The following is a 19395-nucleotide window of genomic DNA, read 5'->3' as shown; positions in this document are numbered from 1 at the left end:
CTTTTTATAGCAAATGGTCATGATAATCAAATGCATTTCATTGACTTTTAAACTTGTAACCTGTGAGCTAGTGTGTGATTGTGGATGGAGTATCAGTACTAAGCTGGGGTGCAGCTGATTTAGCCAAGTGGCTTTTTGTTGTTTATCAAACAAACCCACAAATACTCAAACAATGTTCTGGAATTAAATGATTGGACTCAGCTGTATGGGAGTGATAAGGCTCAAGAGAAATGAAGCAAAATTGAAGTTGATTCAGTACTGAAAAATACATCCAGGTGAGGAATGGATTCTGACCACTTTGTGGGGCACTCAGCAGTGTTGTTCAGCCAACAGTAAGGCTTGTATCAGTGGGAGGGAAGCAATTTTCAGTGATTTCCACCCACCCCATGCCTGCCCTGACACTTTGTGGAACAGCCGTAGCTCAATAATAGAGTACAATGTTTTGTATGCAAAAGGTTCAATCCCTGATGTCTTCAGGTGAGGTTGGGAATAAATCCTGGTGGGTCGCTGCCAGTCTGTGTTGAAAATACTGAGCTAAATGGACCAATGGTGGATAAGGCAGATTCCTATGTTCCTGGAGCCTTCAACCCTCTGGGGGCAGGTTAAGGAGTGTGGGTGCCTGCAAGGGAAATCACTGTATTTTGTCCCTCTGGTTCATTGACAGAAGCATTAGATACAACCCATTGAGTTTAATTGGGATGCAGCAAAAATACAACTCATTGCTGGGCTGGTTTAGTTAGTTGAATAGTTTGGAATTGGAAAGGGCTAGGGATGTCTTGCCAATTTTCCACTGGAGACTGCAAGTCGTTTTCTGCTGACTTCAACCAATGTTGGTCTGGGTTGAACTCTAAACTCCCTGTTCCTGTAATAAGATTAACTCCTTTGACACCAGTGGTTTTATACTGAAGCCACTGAGAACACAGTGCAATATCATAGGCGTACAGGGGGCCAGAAAGCTGGGGTTGCGCAACTGGATTCTGCAGAGTTTTCTCAGGAAGGACCCTGAAGGGGAAGAAGTGGCTTGCGGCCCATCTGGCCAGAGCTTCTGCCTGGGTGAATTAAGAGACTGGTGGTGGGTGGAGAGCAAGGGATGAGAAGGCAGGGATGTCACAGATGGGAAAGGAGAGTTTATAGCTCAGAGATGGAAGAAAAAAGGAGATGTCTCAGTGCCATGATGCCAGAAGGTGCATCTAGAGCTGCAGGACAGTAGACAACAATACATACGCCATCGGTAGTTGCATATTGGGGAGCTTTTTTTCCTTAGGCCAATTGTATCACAGAGATTGTGGCTGGGGTGTGGGGAGAGATTAAACCATCCTTCCCCAACCTTGTGCCCTACAGTTGTTCAAGAAAGCAGTCTCTCCTAGGCAGAGAGGGTTCTGTGGTTTGTTGAGTGACTAATGCCTTTGTGACTCATAGTGGCCCTTTTTGCGCTGGAAAGATTAGGAAGAAGGAGTTGGACTAAACATCAGTAAATTGTAAGGGAAATTTGGAGGTCTAAATTGAAATATACTGTTTGTAGTTGTGGAGGCTCCCCATTGATAGTTTTGCTTACAATACATGGTTTTGTTTGTTCAAGTAGATGTTTTGTTTTATATTTTATATTGCCTGTATTGTATGATTATGTCATGGCTTTTGGCTAGGATAATAAGCTTACTGAACTGAACTGAGTACAGCTCCTGTAAGCCGCAGCCAGTATGATCCGTGGTCAGAGATGCTGGGAATTGTGATCCAAAACATAGGGAGGGCTCTAGGTTGGGAAAGGATGAGTTAAACCTTCCTCCCTGTGCTCCGCAGTCCTGATGGAAATCATCCACTCCCCAGGCTTAGTACTTACTAATAGCAGCAGCCCCAACCCAGATGTAGTTGCCAACATTTAGTATCTACTGTAGTTTGACCCCTAGGTTTATCTCTCCTTCAGCTAAGCTAAGGCAGAGGGAAAGGCAATCTGCAAGCAGCAAGAGTAGGCCTTTTGCTAAATCCTGACCGAGAAATTCTTCTAGGGATTGGAAAATGTCACTTGACCTTCTCTCGCCTACTGATGGAAAAAGCCTTCCTTGGTTGGTCTCTTCTGCTTCTGCCTTTACTACTAGGTGGTGAAACACAAGATGAATCCCTGCCTGATGTCCCTTGGCTTAAAGACTGTTATGGGGCCAAGTCTTAACACAGAGGAAGTTAGTTTTGTGAGGGTGGGGCGCTGATTCTTTGGAGGGGCTCAGCCGAAAGAACCTTCAAATGACGTTGAGTAGGAAACAGATTTATGCCATTTTGAAGGGAGGGGAGGAGGCAGTTTGAGGGATTTTTTTTTAAAGCTCAAATATGTTCCCATGGAATGTAAAAAGGCAAGTGGATAGGGATGTCAAAAGGGGTATTCTTTTATGAATCTTGGTTGGTGTCATTTTTATCAATCCCCACACCTGAGAATGTTGTTATTGTATAAGTTTTAATTCGGATGTCTACTCCAAGAGCACAAAGTTAATTTTAGCATTTAAGCCACAAAAACTGGCCTAGGCATTCAACAAGCCTGTAGGGCTTTGCCTCCTCTACAGCATGTATAAAACTAATCTTTTGAATGGACTGACCTTTTTGGAAGTAATAAAGCTACATGGCTGGCACCTTTGAAATAAGTGATTACTGGAACTGAGTGAGTCAAACTTAAGCCGAGTTATTGCACCTGCATGGATGGGAAGGGACAAAGTCCTTGTGCTTTGAACTAGTTAAATATAAGAAATGTGGGCAAGTACCCAATTCTTGAGCAGAGAGGGAAGGCAAGAAAAGGGTTGATAGCAGAAAAGCTACTAAACATTAACTTACAATGATGTCCAGGCTTCTTGAGGGAAAGTGTGGCCTGCATAGGAGAGCAACATACCGTAGGTACTACTTATGCCTGTGACCTGTCACTTTGCTGCATTAACTCAAAGGGTGTGGCTTGTTACAGTGGTTGGGAGGGCCTATGGCAACTGCTGTTCATAAATTTATAAAGCTGACAATAGTCCTTTTAAGAGGGTTAGGTAGTCTGATGGAGCCATCACAGCCCATGATGTACAGTCACTTCTTTTGTCTCATTATTGTCTCCGGTCAGACAGGTTTTACATGTTTTCTGTACCAGTCACAAGTAACCATAGTGCATCATGCCATCTTCAATTCTCTTTCTCTAGCTTTACTGTTAGTCCAGAATGAGGATGAGGGAGAAATTAAGTTTGGTTTTGAATTTAATGTGAACCCACCATATCTGCACTTTCTAAATCATAGCCAAGTCAGCCAGGTTACAGCTCTCTGTGAAAAGTCACAGTTCTCCAAATTTTGTAACACTATTCTCCAACCAAATAATGTGTACCAAAAACGTGTATATTATGCAACATTATATGTGTTTTAAAATTGTATATTATATGTGTATAAAAATGCAGCTATTCAAGAAAATAACATACAAAATATACTATTTTAGGGGAAATGGCTTGCAAAAGTACATATATCAGGCAAAATTGCATACAAAAATATGCAGGAATCCACACTAAATTTTTAATGAGGACTTTAAAAAAAAAATCACCATGATCAGAAATGTGGAGAACTGAACTTAAGACTGAAAAAATGAGAAACTGAGAGACGCTGAAATTGAGAGATAAATCAATCTCTAGGTCTTTCAAGAAAATAAGGGAGCAAAGCAAAAACAGGGAAGGCTTTCTAGCATGAGAACTCCACATCAGTAAAGACTATCCCTACCACCCTTAGGATGTTGGGAAAGATGGAGGGCACAAGGAGAAGGGGACGGCAGAGGACGAGATGGTGGGACAGTGTTCTCGAAGCTACCAGCATGAGTTTGACCAAACTGCGGGAGGCAGTGGAAGAAAGGAGTGCCTGGCGTGCTCTGGTCCAGGGGGTCATGAAGAGTCGGACACGACTAAACGACTAAACAACAATACCAGTACGCTCCCAGTACATTTCCGAGCACAATTCAAAGTGCTGGTGTTGACCTTTAAAGCCCTAAATGGCCTCGGCCCAGTATACCTGAAGGAGCGTCTCCACCCCCATCGTTCTGCCCGGACGCTGAGGTCCAGCGCCGAGGGCCTTCTGGCGGTTCCCTCATTGCGAGAAGCAAAGCTACAGGGAACCAGGCAGAGGGCCTTTTCGGTAGTGGCACCCGCCCTGTGGAACGCCCTCCCATCAGATGTCAAAATGATAAACAACTACCTGACATTCAGAAGACATCTTAAGGCAGCCCTGTTCAGGGAAGTTTTTAATGTATGATATTTTAGTGTTTTTTGGTTTCTATGGAAGCCGCCCAGAGTGGCTGGGGAAACCCAGCCAGAGGGGCGGGGTACAAATAATAAATTATTATTATTATTATTACCACCCTTAGGCCCCTGTTTGTAGCGTAGACTGGTAGGGATGAAGACTGCAAGTACTGAAAAATGCAGGGGCCAGATAGACCTCAGAGACACGTCCAACTCCACATAGATCCATCCATAAAGACATTTTCCAGCACTGCATAGCATAGATGACTGCTCTGTACATGGGCATATATATTTATGTACAGCTACATAGAAACTTGTAAATCATTCAGTCTTGTATCATACATTAATGAAAAAATACTCTTGCTTGATTAAAACTAACCCATTATTTAAGAAAAGCATTGGCTTTGAATCCATACCTTTAACAGTAATCCCAACATACTAAAACTATCAAAATACCAGCCCATATCCCTCCCCATTGAATCCTGTTTTACCCTTTCTGGGTGAAATCCAGGAAGTTTCAAAAAGCCTTGACAATTACCTGTTTGCAAAAAATGAATGTCCCTATGGTAGTAAGCTCCCACTGCGAAGCATCCTAAAGCTGCAGTCCAATGCATTAAGCTTCCTTTGAAAACAATGAGGTTACTTTTAAATAGACATGTAGAGGATTGTGCTCGAATCTTTCCCATTCATTTATCTCCACCTGTTAAATTTATGTGTATCAGACTGCTGGTAAAGGCACAGAAGTAGGTTCCAGTGGGGGACAACAACCCCTTTCATCGTAATGTCAGAAAGCACCTGCATTCTAGGACCTATAAGAACCTGCTGAACAATGACTGTGAAATGGAGACTTAAAATTGAATACTCCAGGGTGTGTGGAAGGAGCCTATGTTGTGCTTTACTGCCATGCTAGTCTCACCACTTCTAGACTGGGGCAGTGCTGGCATAGGGTGGAGCCACGGTGTGGGTTTCTCTCATGTGACTTGAGCATCTGATGTTACTTTAAATGGTGTGTGATGGAGCTGTTCGGAATAGAGTAGTTGCTTTGGAAGACGATCATCAGGCATCCGCACAACATGACCAGTCCAACGAAGTTGATGTTGAAGAATCATTGCTTCTTCCAGTACACTGATATTAGTTCACCTGTCTTCCCAAGTGATGTGTAAAATTTTTCGGAGACGCCGTTGATGGAAACTTTCGAGGAGTTGGAGATGGCATTTATAAGTGGTCCATGTTTCACAAGCATATAGTAAGGTTGGTTTGTAAACAAGCATTTTGGTTTCCCTGCGAATGTCTCGGACCTCAAACACTCTGCACTTCAATCGGGAGAAAGCCGCACTTGCAGAGCTCAGGCGATGCTGGATTTCGGCATCAATGTTGGCACTTGTGGAACGATAACTGCCTACGTAGGAGAAGTGATCAATATTTTCCAACGTTACACCATTGAGTTGGATTTGTGGTGCTGCAGAGGGGTTATTTTGTACTTGTTGGTGCAGCACTTTGGCTTTTTGGATGTTGAGTGATAGGCCAAGCTTTTCGTAAGCTTCTGCAAAGATATTCAGGATTGTTTGGAGGTTACCCTCCAAACTTAAAAGAGGTTTAAAGACTGTCTCAAGGCAAATCTTAAAAAATGTAGTATAAACACCGACAATTGGGAAACACTGGCCTGCAAGCACTCCAGTTGGAGAATAGCCTTTACTAAAGGTGTCATGGGCTTTGAAGACACTTGACCTCAGAACACAAGGGAGAAACGTGCTAGGAGGAAGACACGCTTGGCCAATCCACACCATGCTCAACTCCTGCCCGGAAACCAATGTCCCCACTGTGGAAGGATGTGTGGATCCAGAATTGGCCTCCACAGTCACTTACGGAATCACTGTTAAAACCGTGTTTATGGAAGACAATCTTACTTGGCTACGAGTGATCGCCAAAGAAGAAGAAGATGGAGCTGTCCTTTGGCTGCTCCTGTGATAATGTGGGATGGGGCCACAGGGTGCCAGGGAGATGGCAAGCCAGGGTGGCATTAAATGTAGGAGGTGTATGTTCAGTGGATAGGCTAGTAGGTTTTGTTGTGTCCCCCAAGGCTGTAGCAGTCACCTAAATTTGAAAAGAGAAACATTCTCTGTGAGCAGTACCATGCCTGTAGATTGCTTTTTGGTCATTAAGTTTTTGGAAAGCTTGAGCCCAAAAACTAATATGGAAAGAGTGGGGTGGGGGAAGCCTCCCTTACCCACTTCACAGCATTTCTTTAGCTGTCTTATTTTTGCCAGAGTGGTGGTGGGGGTGCATTCTGAAATTTGGCATGGAAACTGCTCTCGCTGGGAAGTGCTTAGAGTTTTGGCTTTGAATTAAACAAGTTATGAGCCTTGGAAAATCCTGTACTGGGAATGCAATTTAGACTTTATCCACAGAGCTTGTCAACTGTACGATTTAAGTTGTGCATGCATGCGTAGCTAACCTTATTCTCCAGTGCAAATTATGGAAAGAAGGACTGATACCTGTGGCCCTCCAGATGCTGTTGGACTTCAGATGCTCCAGATGCTGGCATGGTCAAGAGTCAGGGGTGATGGGAGATGTAGGAGCAACATCTGGAGGGCAACAGGTTGTCCACCTCTGCCCTAGAAAGCTGCAGTCAAGCTTTCCAATTCCACCCTCCAGCAATGAAGAAGGCAATACTATGTCCCTATGCCTGCACCAACAGCAAGCATGGAGGTGGAGTTGCCAGTCCGCACTGCAGCCATGGCTTCTCATGGAGAGTCACCGCATGCCAAACCCAGTGTGAATGTATGCAATCTAAATAAATAAGTAGTAGAAATAAATTTCTACATATTGGTGTGCATTAAACAGGTAAATAAATGTGCCAGTTTGGGTGACTGGGTGGTGCTGATTCCATTTCCACTTTTTGGCCCAGGTGTGCACAAATGGCTTTGGGTCCCTGGCCTCCCTTCCTGTCATTTTGGAGACATGTCGGCAGAGGAGGGGAGATGTAGCAAGCTGACTTTTTGCAGTGGGTCAGCTTAAAATGTCACACTGTCATTTTCTTACCCCTTGATGCTGGATGCTGAGCTGGGCTTCTGAGAGTTTGCAGCATTCTCTGTTTTCTAACATGATAACATGTCAAAGGCTTATTCTCACAGTAAGATCAAAATCATCAGTGAAATTGCAGGGGCACACTTCTGTTTAAGTATCTGTCACTGAAATGTGTGTAAAGTATTATGTCCACATCAGTATTTACATGCCATTGCGGTTCCCAAAATTATGCCCTTTTCTGTAATGCCTCAATTAGCTCTCAGTAACAATTTGCTTTATTGTATAATTTTTGTAGCTCCCCAGACTAATATAGACCTCCTACCTCCCTCACTTCTCTGTTTGTTTCTTTGGATGAGAGCAGTAGTGGGCACAACTGGGGAGAATCTAGGGATAATAATTTTTGTAACTGGAAATCTGATCAGTGAATTTTTGGAAGGGGGAACAATTTGAGGGGGAATCTGGGAAGGAAATTGATGTGTAAAGAGGAAATCGTTTCAGTGCATGGCGTTGGGGTAGAGGAATGCTAATTGGGTTTGTTTATTGCATAAAGACCGAAGAAGATCCTTGCTGGGTCAGACCAAAGTCCCTCTCTGTCCACCATTCTGTTTAACAGCAGCCAGCCTCTCTGGAAACTCATAAGCAAGGCATAAAAGTGATGCCCTTGCTAGTCTATTCTTTGTTCCTAGCAAGTGGTATTTCGAGGTAAAGGTAAGGTAAAGGAGCCCTGGATGGTTACGTCCAGACAAAGGCGACTGTGGGGCTGAGGGAACTGCTAGGTTGGCAGGAGCTAGGACAGAGAAACAGGAACTCACCCCATCGCGGGGATTCAAACGGCCAACCTTACAATCAACAAGCCCAAGAGGCTCAGTGGTTTAGACCACAGTACCACCCACATCCCTGGGACGGCAGTTGAAAAGCACACCAGTGCAAGTAGATAAATAGGTACCACTGTGGCGGGAAGGTAACGGGCGTTTCTGTGCGCTCTGGCACTCATAACGGTGTCTTGTTGTGCCAGAAGCGGCTTAGTCCTGCTGGCCACATGACCCAGAAAGTTGTGGACAAACGCCAGCTCCCTCAGCCTGAAAGCAAGATGAGCGCTGCAACTACATAGTCGTCTTTGACTGGACTTAACCGTTCAGTTACCTTTACCTATTTAGAGATGTACTACCTCTGAACATCTAGGGACGCGGGTGGCACTGTGGGTTAAACCACAGAGCCTAGGACTTGCCGATCAGAAGGTCGGCGGTTCAAATCCCCGTGATGGGGTGAGCTCCCATCGCTTGGTCCCTGCTCCTGCCAACCTAGCAGTTCAAAAGCACGTCAAAGTGCAAGTAGATAAATAGGTATTGCTCCGGCGGGAAGGTAAACGGTGTTTCCGTGCGCTGCTCTGGTTCGCCAGAAGCAGCTTAGTTATGCTGGCCACATGACCCGGAAGCTGTACGCTGGCTCCCTCGGCCAGTAAAGCGAGAAGAGCACCACAACCCCAGAGTCAGTCACGACTGGACCTAATGGTCAGGGGTCCCTTTACCTTTACCTCTGAACATGGAAGTTCTTTTTACTATTGTATCTGATAGGAGTGGGTTTTATTGGCTGGCTGAGTTTTATGAAAGTGGAGCCATGGAAACGTTTGGGTGGGTAGATGTAACATAGGTTGCCCTCTTTCAGAAGCATTAGCTGTTATTTCTGGTGCAGTGGTGCTTGGGATTCAAGTCGGCAGGTAAGTGGATAAGACTGGTAGAACTAGGATGGTTTTAATGTATATTGGCATTTCAGCCCCCAAGACCTGCCAGAATGCAGCTTTACTAATAGTTGTTGTTGTTTAGTTGTTTAGTTATGTCCGACTCTTCGTCACCCTATGGACCAGAGCACACCAGGTACTCCTGTCTTCCACTGCCTCCCTCATGCTGGTAGCTTCGAGAACACTGTCCAACCATCTTGTCCTCTGTCGTCCCCTTCTCCTTGTGCCCTCCATCTTTCCCAACATCAGGGTCTTTTCCAGGGAGTCTTCTCTTCTCATGAGGTGGCCAAAGTATGGGAGCCTCAGCTTCAATCTCTGTCCTTCCAGTGAGCACTCAGGGCTGATTTTCTTAAGAATGGAGAAGTTTGATCTTTTTGCAGTCCATGGGACTCTCAAGAGTCTCCTCCAGCACCATAATTCAAAAGCATCAATTCTTCGGCGATCGGCCTTCTTTATGGTCCAGCTCTCACTTCCATACATCACTACTCAGAAAACCATGGCTTTAACTATATGGGCCTTTGTTGGCAAGGTGATGTCTCTGCTTTTTAAGATGCTGTCTAGGTTTGTCATAACTTTACTAATTAAATCCACCAAAGAACACCTAGCTGACTTTCCTAGCTGGTTTCAGAGCAAGCATTCTGTATGAATACTCTAGTTCCTAACCTTTTTAAATCTGTTAGAAAACCACTTCAGAATCAAAGAGAAAAACACTAATGGGCATACGTTAATGCTAAATTTATGCTTCCAAATGGAGTATTGTACCTTTGTTTCACACACAGAGACAAAGACACACACCACACACACACACACACACACACACACACACACACACACACATTTCATCCTTTACTGCTGCATTAAAGATCATAGAAAACTAATCAGATCATCATTTCTTGCTCTAGTTTTTATACAGCGCTCTTCAAATAGTTACAAAGGGTTCTAACAGTGTCTTCTGGAATATGGATCCTAAACATTTGTTCAATATCAAAGTGCCAGAAACCATTTATTTATTCCAAATTGAACATTATCATGGATTATATCAAATCTTTGAAAAGAAAAGCCCTTATTTGTTTTTTTTTTAAATTGAAAACTTGTAAAGTTGGACTACGGCCAGCCTCCCTGGAGTGGGAGTCCTATAATATTGAGGTCATGACACGTGACATCCCATGCCTGAGCTCAGAGACCTTCAAATTGTATTCCTACTTAGATGCTGGTAAATGTATCCTTCTGACTTTCCTTTCAGAATAGGGAAAGAAGCTCTGTGATTTCCTTGCTCTCAACTGCTGTGGTAATTACACAGTTGGCTTTGGGTCTAGCAATTTTGTGAGACATGTATGTACTTATTGTTACTGTTTTCCCCAAGGCTATTTCAAAGAATCATTAAAAGTAGTTCTAGGAAATGGATAAACCAGAGATATTGAAAATCCCAGTTCTAATCAAGTAAACATTTCAGATTACCAGATAAGACTATTATGTTTTTTTATCTTGCTCTGGACTTGCTCTCTCTACCGTGCAATAGCTCATAGACGCATTCTAAGCTCTTCCTACAAGCCAATTCAGACACTTCCTTTACCTCCAGCTGACCAAGGGCATTTGAGAACAAAGAAATGAAATGTCCTGTTCCCTGCTTCCCTTGCCTTCAGAAGTTTCTTGGAACTCCATTAGACCAGAAAATACCGGTACCTTTTATAAATTAGAGTAAATTAGTGCCTACAAATAGTTAAGGATGGATGATCCGGTATAGTCAAAATATTAAGTATAGCCAAAATAATATAGATAGATAAATTAATGCATTTTAAAAGGGGAAATGGTCATCTGTTTAAATTCTGGCAAGTGTTCATAAAATTTTGGCATAGGGTTAAATCTTGATAAAATATAGACAATACTGATTCAGTTATTTGATTAATTTGAGGTTGTGTGTGATTTTAGAGCCAAAAGAAATTTATCTGAGTAAGCTCAGGTCCCCTAATGAATACTCAGTATGTCTGTTAAATCAATTTAGCAGAGCTAATAACTGGTGCTTCAAAATGCTACATTGTGGTATTTGTTAATTCCATTTTTACTTGATGAGGCCGAGTGGACAGCCTTATTTTCTGCTAGGGGCTGCATTGCCAGCAGTGAGCAGACCAAGAACCAATGGTGGGTGGAGCCAGAGACAAAAGTATTTTGGATTAACTAATCCAGAATAAAGAGTACCCTGTCTCAATTTTCACCATGGCTATGCCACATTGTAATTCCCAATTCTGTGCAAATCTGCTCAGAAGTCAGTCTCAGGTCTGATGGGGTTTGCCTCAAAAAAATTATATTGCAGATTTCTTAAAAAAGTGCAACAGACCAGCGCTGCTCCTGTTGAGGAAACACCTAACTTTTTGGTGTTCACAGAGTGTGTACAAACTCTTGTCTTTTTTCTTAATTCTGACATACTTTATTTAACCATCTTCATGTGATGACCTCCAGGCTTTTAATGTTTGAAAGAAAAGAAAATTCATGTTTTTTCCAACTTGGATGCAACTTTACTGTGCAGTCTAGATCCATCTTGATTTGTGGTGCCCTATTGTAAACAGTAAGGCTACTTACTGGCTATAACTGAGCTACTGACTTTGGATGTGTTTTTTCAAAGTAGAACACTTTCCCCGCCTCCAGATATTTTATTTCTTAGAAACAAATTGTTGGGTCATTATCTAATCATTTCCACTGCAGTCTTCCAAATATCTACTCAGAAGTCAGCCACACTGAGTTTTACTTTCCTGATTCCTGTACCTGCAAGGACAAATTTTATAGTGTAAACTGCCCTGAGATATTTGGATGAAGGGCAGCATAGAAATTTATTTATTTATTTATTTATGTTTTCTTTTTAATACATCTGTTTTGTGCAAAAACAGCTCTGCACATAAGAGCTGTTTTTAAAATAAAAATACTGCGAACCTGCCTTCAGCAGCAACTGGTGGAAAAAATCAGGCATCATCCTTTGCTTTGATCTTATAGAAAGAAAGTGAAAATTGAGGGTGCGACAATAGATGGCTCTCAGCAAAATGTCACTGCACAAAAAGCCCACCCACACAATACACTTCAGTGTATCCACTGTCATGTAATGTGTGGTTTTATATTGGATTTTCTCCCCTTTTTGGATTTATCCACAAAGTGGAACATCTGAATTTAGCAAGGGGAAAGTACAGACTCCCACTTGGATGAGGAGGACATTGTGTGGGTGTGCTTGCAATCAATCAATCAATCAATCAATCAATCAAAAAAACACAAACTATTTCAAATCCATATTAGCCTTTGGGCTTTTCCACCATTGCCAGGAACATCTCCCCCCCCCCCCCGCCCCATGGGGAAGGTTATCATCCAGCCTGGAGAACTCAAAAGGCTTACTACCCTTGTGGGACATTTTAGCTGGTCCTAATGAAGGTGTTTCCCTACTGCTACTTTTGCATTTCCTGTGTTGCTTTTGGGGAAGTTTGATTCCTTATATATTCAGGGTCTAACAGCATTTCCCCACGTGAGACTTCCTTAATGCAGATGTGAAGCCTTCATGTGTAATGTCTGCAGTGTATGTTTGATCTCTCTTCTGTTGCGCATGAACCATATTTGTGTCAGTGTGAAAAAGCTGAATGGCACCTTCAACTTCAGAAGTTGTGGAAATGCTCTAACTCTTTCCCTCCCCCTTTCCCTCCCTTCAGCTCCGAACCCCGGTGATCATTTGGATAAAGTCAGGGCTCAAGACGAATTCTTGGGTGAACTCTCAGGACTAGCGCCTTCCTTTTGCTGTGGCTTTTGCTGACTCGCGCCTCCTTTGGGGAGCTTGAAGTACCATTTCCCGTCGCCTTGGAAGATGGGCTTCTTCCTCCTCTTCCCCTTGTGAGCCCCTCGCGGGGGTCGTGAATTATCTGACGTGTCCCCCCCCCTCCCGCCCCCCTCCTCTTGGGGTCCCTGGCGCCTCGCTTGGCCAAGAGCTGCTTTCTGGCTTGGAAGCCCCGAGAGAGAAGCATCAACAGGAAAGCCTGACCTCACGCTCTCGCTGGGTCGGGGCGGAGTCTGCGCGCCGCGCTGCCTCTGGCTCTGGCTCTGGCTCTTTCTGCCTGCCGGGGCCGCGGAGCGCCATGCCCCTTCCAAGGGCCGCGGAGGAGAAGGCTCAGGATGAAACTGCTCGGGAGAGCTAAAATGGTAATTTCTCCTTTCCCAAGGCAGCGAATCCTCCTTTCAGGAGCGGGTTTGCTGCTCCGAGGGGAAGCGGACATGTCCTTCCCTCTCTCCATTCCTGGCTGGCTCTTCAGGAGTCATTTCAAGTCTCTTTCCAGAACCTTTCCTTCTCTTGCTGCTGCTGCTGCTGCTGCTGCTTAGTGGGACTCGCTATTGTTCAAACGATGCTTCTCTGCAAACTAATGAACTTTTCTGTCGCTGCGCTGGGTGTGGGAAGGAGCGGGGGGGGGGGGAACAGTAGGAAAGGAAGCTAGCTGGACAAACTTGTTGATAAACTGGGGGTGTTTTCTTCCTTGGTCAGCCACAAAGAGCTGCTTAAATCTGTATTAATCAGCAAACCCAGAGGTTTGTTGCAGAGCAGATTTCCAATCCAGTTTAAGAGTTTTTCCTCTCAGCTTTCTGGCATGTGTGACTTAAAAAACAAACAAACTTTGGTGGACATCACTAAGACGGATAGCCCTTGCACATCCTGAAAAAATATTAAAATGAAGGTTTACTGTAATTTACATGCCTGTTAGAGGACTATCTGTCTTTCTGAGTAATTAATTATTTTAAACGTGCAGCTATCTCTGCAGTGGTAAAAGTCATGATAATGCTAGTTGGTGGTAAGTCGGGAGCATTTCCTTGTGAAAAGACATGGCAAAACTATTTGAACTATGTGCAGTCCTAGCCGATGGTGTGTGGTGGGGATGGGGGAAAGCGAAGTGGAAACTCACGGTCTCCTGATACCACAGGGGAGAAGGGCTTGCCAAGTATATCCTCCCTTGGCAAGTGTCTTGTCTTCGTCTGTGATAGTTGTATTTTGCTTTGTATTTCCTTGGGCTGTGCAGTCAGCCCTCAGCAACAAGTTCTGCAGCTGTTGGTGGAAACAACCTGTTGTTGTTGTTGTTTTAAGTCAAGCGTTTGTTTTCTTCCTGCGGCAGAGCTCAATTCAGGATTGGGGTGAAGAGGTAGAGGAAGGCGCAGTTTACCATGTCACCCTCAAAAGAGTGCAGATTCAACAGGCTGCTAATAAAGGAGCAAGATGGCTAGGGGTGAGTAAAAAATTTAAAAAAATGTCAGATTGGCATCTTGTACAAATGCTTGGTGGACTTTGGAGTCCTGGTTGAAAGAGCTGAAGTCCAAGTGTACTCTGAAATGGTGCCAAAGCCTGATTTTAACATTAAAATTCTTGCTGGTTTCCTTTTGCATTTGGTTCTTCATCTCTGAGCACAAGACCTGAAATTTAAGAATCTGGGTGAACTGTAGCATCAACGCAGCTTTTATACACACACACACACACACACACACACACACACACACAATCACCACCGTTGTAATGCATATAGGGATTTAAATTTGGGTTTCTCTGGGGTGCTTTTTTTAGAGAGGGTGGAATAGCTCAGTGGTTGTGTGCAGGCTTTGCAGAAGGTCCCACATTCAAACCCTGGCATGTCGTGTTGGACAATTTTCTGATGGCAGGGCTGGGACAAAGCTGTGCCAGAGACTTTAGAGAGCTGTTGCCAATCCAAGTACACTATTCTGGGCTAGGTAGACCAAGTGCCAGGTATATAAAAGTTCCCATTTGTTTTGAACTGGATACTGCAGCATTCGCCAACCTGGTGCCCTCTAGCTGTTTTGTACTACAACTTCCATCTGCCCCTGCCAGTGAAGACTAGAATATAATATTCCTCCAGATAATGATATTGAGAACACACTGATAAAGCCAGGCAGACTTTGGCCTTGCCAGTCTTTAGACGGGGAACGTCTGAGCTCCCCCCAACATGCAACCCCAAAGAAGAGTGGATATATGTGTAACTTCCTCTGTTCTTTCCATATTGCACAGTTGGGCATTTTTATTTGTGCTTACACATCTGATGTGTAGAAAAGGCTACTCTTCTGCAGAAGTTTCAAGCCCGTAAAAATGCACAACCACATTGTGCTAAGCCTTATACGGCAGGGGTGGGGACTCCAGTTCCCATCAGTCTCAGCTGGTATCGCTAATGGTCAGGGAGGGTGGGGGTTGGAGTTCAGTGATATCTGGAAGAGCACCATGCTGGCTGCCCCGTAGGTTTTCAATCTCTGCTCTGCTGGACTTGGTGAGAGCTTGTATTAAATGACAGCTTTCCAACACCCACTGGCAGAGGAAGAGGTGTGTGTGGGGGAGCGCACTGCCCCCAGCAGCACGATCCCGGCGGGGTGCCATCGCGGCTGGCCCCCCCGCCCATGCTGGGCGCCACGCCCCCCGGATGTGCGCCACACCCCCGGGATGCGCGCTAGTCCCGCCCCTCCTTCTCTCTGCCCCCCGGTGTCAGAGCATGAAGTTCCGCCACTGCCAACACCAACCATTGTTCTGGTAAAATGTATGATCTTTCTTACTGTTTCTTACCCTTTGGTATTAACAAGGCAGCCACTGCATATTGCTACTCTTCAGTTATCCTGATGATTTTATAGAAACTGAGAATCTTCCCAATGGGATCGGTTGCTTTGGAATGATGACTACTTGGGCCATGCCCCAAGTGCTCCACCCCTGCACCCACCAGACATGTCAGATGTCCATGCTCAACTAAGGGTGTGTAAGACTTACTAATGCAGAGAGGCAACCTTGTGCAATATGTGCATGTAGTGCCCATATGAGAAAGGTATCTAATGTGAGGCTTAGTCCAACTAACATCCTAAGGGCCACAGGTCCGGCATTCCTTCCTGCCACAGAGTGATAGGCTCTATAGAGGCACCTTGTCTGCATATGGCTTACGTTATATTTTACAGTTACAGATAGGTAGCCGTGTTGGTCTGCCATAGTCAAAACAAAAAAAATCCTTCCAGTAGCACCTTAAAGACCAACTAAGTTAGTTCTTGGTATGAGCTTTCGTGTGCATGCACACTTCTTCAGATACACTTCTTCAGATTCTTCAGATACATGTATCTGAAGAAGTGTGCATGCACACGAAAGCTCATACCAAGAACTAACTTAGTTGGTCTTTAAGGTGCTACTGGAAGGAATTTTTTTGTTATATTTTACAGTGAGGCTTGAATTATTTCCATCTTGGTATGTGGTGTTGTTTGTTGAAATGCAATTTTGGTTTCTTTGGTATTTTTATTGTCTTGTCTTGTAAGGGTTTAAGAAGCTTGGTTGCTTTAAGCTGTCTCAAGTGTCCATTTCAAAAAAAGGCAGGCAATGAATAAATGCAATAATACATATTTAATCACTTGGAAGTTGCCTTGAGTGCAGTATAGCATAAAGTCGGTTTAGAAATTCTAAAATTAAAGATCTTATTTTCAAGCATTTGTTTATTGTGAATATAAAAAATGCCTTCTATGGGAAAGCTCAACAAAAATTAGCTTGGATTTTCAGTTCTGTGCATCTTTCTCTCTCCTTCTTAACATCTCTACCTGATAGATATTTTAAGGAACATTGGAACTTAAATACAATTCTTGTCAGGTGGACTACGTTATGAAGCAACATGGCCAGGCAATATTACCAAGTTCCCTCCAGTGCCTCTAAGATAGTGCTGGGAATGTCCCTCTCTTTTCATATTCCTAAGAAGTACACAGCGTTCTCAGATGAACAGATGACTTCAAATCTGCTTCCTTTGCAGTGGCAGGTTTCCCATCTTTGCCTCCTGCTTTTAGTAGGGATTGGTTGGGTGGGGGGATAAAATATTTGAATATTTGTCACAGATGACAGCTTTTGCTGGGGTAAAAGGCCATTGAGAGTGGCACTCTGTCCTGTAGCAGAATTTAAAAAAAATACAAAGGAGTGAATTTTTAAAGACTGCTTTTGTCTGCTTTAATTCGGAGTCTCGGAGCACAGGGCTGTGGTTCAGCATCAAGGGCCATGCTGGAAAGGCATCTTGAAGCAAAGGGTGGTAGCTACCGTATTTTCCCCTCTATAACACGCAGATTTTTTCTCCTAAAAAGGAAGGGGAAATGTCTGTGCGTGTTATAGAGCGAATGTGTGGTCCCTGGAGCCAAAAAATCAAGCAAAAGTCAAATCGCGAGTCACGGAGAAGGGAAACCTGAAAAGAGGAAGTGGCAGCTTTCCTGCATTCTGCCTCAGGGTCTTACTGCCCACCCTCCTCTGTTTCGTTGCTGTGATTGCTGAAACGGAACAAAGAGCAGGGAAAGCCCCTCCCCTCCAGGCAAGCAGAGGGGAAAGTGTCGTCTCTGTGCTCCGGTACTGCTGGGGGAGAGGGAGAGAGAGTGGGGGAGGGAGAGGGAGAGGGAGAGAGGGGGGGGAGGGAGAGAGAGGGGGAGCGAGCGAGGGAGGGAGGGAGGGAGAGAGAGAGAGAGAGAGAGATGGCTGGCTTGGGGGGGAACTTTTGCCTTTCTTTCCTCCCACCGGTTAAATCCCTCTCCAGCATTCTTAGCCAGCTGCTTCTCTGCCCTCTCATGTCCCTTCTTTGTTTTTCCTTCGCTCCCCACTTAAAATGTGGTTACAAAGCATAGATCCCACTGTTGCCTGGGGCTGCAATGGTGCAAAAACGTGGTTAAAAAGCATGGATCCACATGGATCCTCAGGATCTTTGCATTGGGTCACCCCAAATTCACCATCAGATCACATAGCATGTCCATGGCTACAGCCTGCACCAAAAAAAGCACGCACCCACTGTTGCCTGGGGCTGCAATGGTGCAAAAATGTGGTTACAAAGCATGGATCCACAGGGATCCCCAGGATTTTTGCATTGGGTCACCCCAAATTCACCATCAGATCACATAGCATGTCCATGGCTACAGCCTGCACCCAAAAAATCACGCACCCACTGTTGCCTGGGGCTGCAATGGTGCAAAAACGTGGTTACAAAGCATGGATCCACAGGAATTATCAGGATTTTTGCATTGGGTCACCCCAAATTCACCATCAGATCACATGTCTGTGGCCACAGCATGAAGCACAAAAATGATACATCCACTGTTTCATTCAGAATGTTTTTTCCCTTGTTTTCCTCCTCTAAAAACGATGTGCGTGTTATGGTCAGGTGCGTGTTATAGAGCGAAAAATACGGTAATTTACATTCCAGTTATTGAACAACAGAATTGGCATGGACATTGTATATCACTGACAGTAGATAAATCTAGTCTTGAGACTGAGCCTTGAATCCAGCTTTTTGTGTGTGTTGGAGGATTGAAGCCATCCACCCCAGTAGGCTTCCAAACTGTGGGCTCAACAACATAGTATCTGATAGATGTTGATAGGGACTGTTCAGTTCTGTGGAAGGAGGAGAGAGTGGATGACAAAACATGGTGGGGTGTGGAAGCACCTCTGCTCCTTGCATGCAGTCAGAATGAGATAAGTTGCATTTCTCCTGCTTTCACGGTGACAGGATTTCATAGGAACACGGGAAGCTGCCTTAAACCAGGTCAAACCATTGGTTCACCTAGCTTTGTACTGCCAACACTGAGTGGCAGGGCTTCCCACAGTTTGTCTTTCTAACGCTGCATGGAGATGCCAGGGACATTTTGCATGCAAAGCATGTGCTCTACCACGGAGCTATGACCCTAAAGCATGTGCTCTACCACTGAGCTATGCTAAAGGAGAGAAAGGAGCTCAGCATGGCCAACACACTTGTGAACTGGGGGGGGGGGGGATATAATGTTTTCTTTTCAGCTGTGGCAGCAATACTCTTAGTTAGCAGCAGGAGTTGCTCTACATAGTGCACTCTTTCTAAACAGAGATGCATTTGCTCATGTGGGTTCTATTTCATGGTCCTGGCAGTGACAACGACAGAACTGGAACCATGACAGAAAAGGGAAGCCCAGTTGGCTTTGCAATGTATATATGATTCTCCTTTGTGGAGAAGAAACTGTTTGCTCTCTTCAAAAATCAGCAAGCCCTAAACAGAAAGCAGGCGGAATGCTAGTTTGTTGTTTTATTTTGGAGCCAGTTTAATTGTCATAGCGATGAACTTACACAATTAAAAGGACATGAAAAACATGCCCAGGGGAAAAAAAAAGAAACCTCTAAGGCATTGGAGAACTTAGCAGTGGGGTGCAGCAGCAGCAGCAGCAGCAGACTTTATGGGCTTGGAAAGGTAGTCAGTGCCAATAGGCTGGTTTTACCGAAAACAATTCTGGTGCTGAGGGATGGAAAATGAAAAGCTGGGCACTGGCAGCCTGATCAAATCCTTTAATTAGGCTAGCCAGTGTGGCACCTCCTCGTGTGAGTGGACTCCAGTCCTCACTAGCCCCAACTTGCAGAGCCAATGGTCAGGGCTT

The 19395-nt window shown here is 44.5% G+C and overlaps 1 protein-coding gene across 5 annotated transcripts in view; it reads left to right on the top strand.

Annotated features, from left to right (window-relative positions):
* Positions 1–19395, top strand: part of RGL1 (ral guanine nucleotide dissociation stimulator like 1) — a 137371-nt gene that overhangs the window by 18404 nt on the left and 99572 nt on the right. For 2 of the 5 annotated variants that reach the window (XM_028732208.2, XM_028732206.2), the window contains exon 3: positions 14124–14234. The exons of 1 other annotated variant lie outside the window; for it this stretch is intronic. In XM_028732208.2, coding sequence (XP_028588041.2) covers positions 14124–14234 — 111 coding nt within the window. Of the gene's footprint in view, positions 1–13013; positions 13165–14123; positions 14235–19395 lie in introns of those variants that run through there. 2 more of the 5 variants (XM_028732207.2, XM_028732210.2) reach the window with 2 other exon arrangements.

This window comes from Podarcis muralis, chromosome 5 (genome assembly GCF_964188315.1).
Source record: "Podarcis muralis chromosome 5, rPodMur119.hap1.1, whole genome shotgun sequence".
In the NCBI taxonomy this organism is placed as follows: domain Eukaryota; kingdom Metazoa; phylum Chordata; class Lepidosauria; order Squamata; family Lacertidae; genus Podarcis; species Podarcis muralis.
The sequence above is the reverse complement of the archived record's forward strand: the minus strand, read 5'-3'. Positions and strand labels throughout refer to the sequence as shown.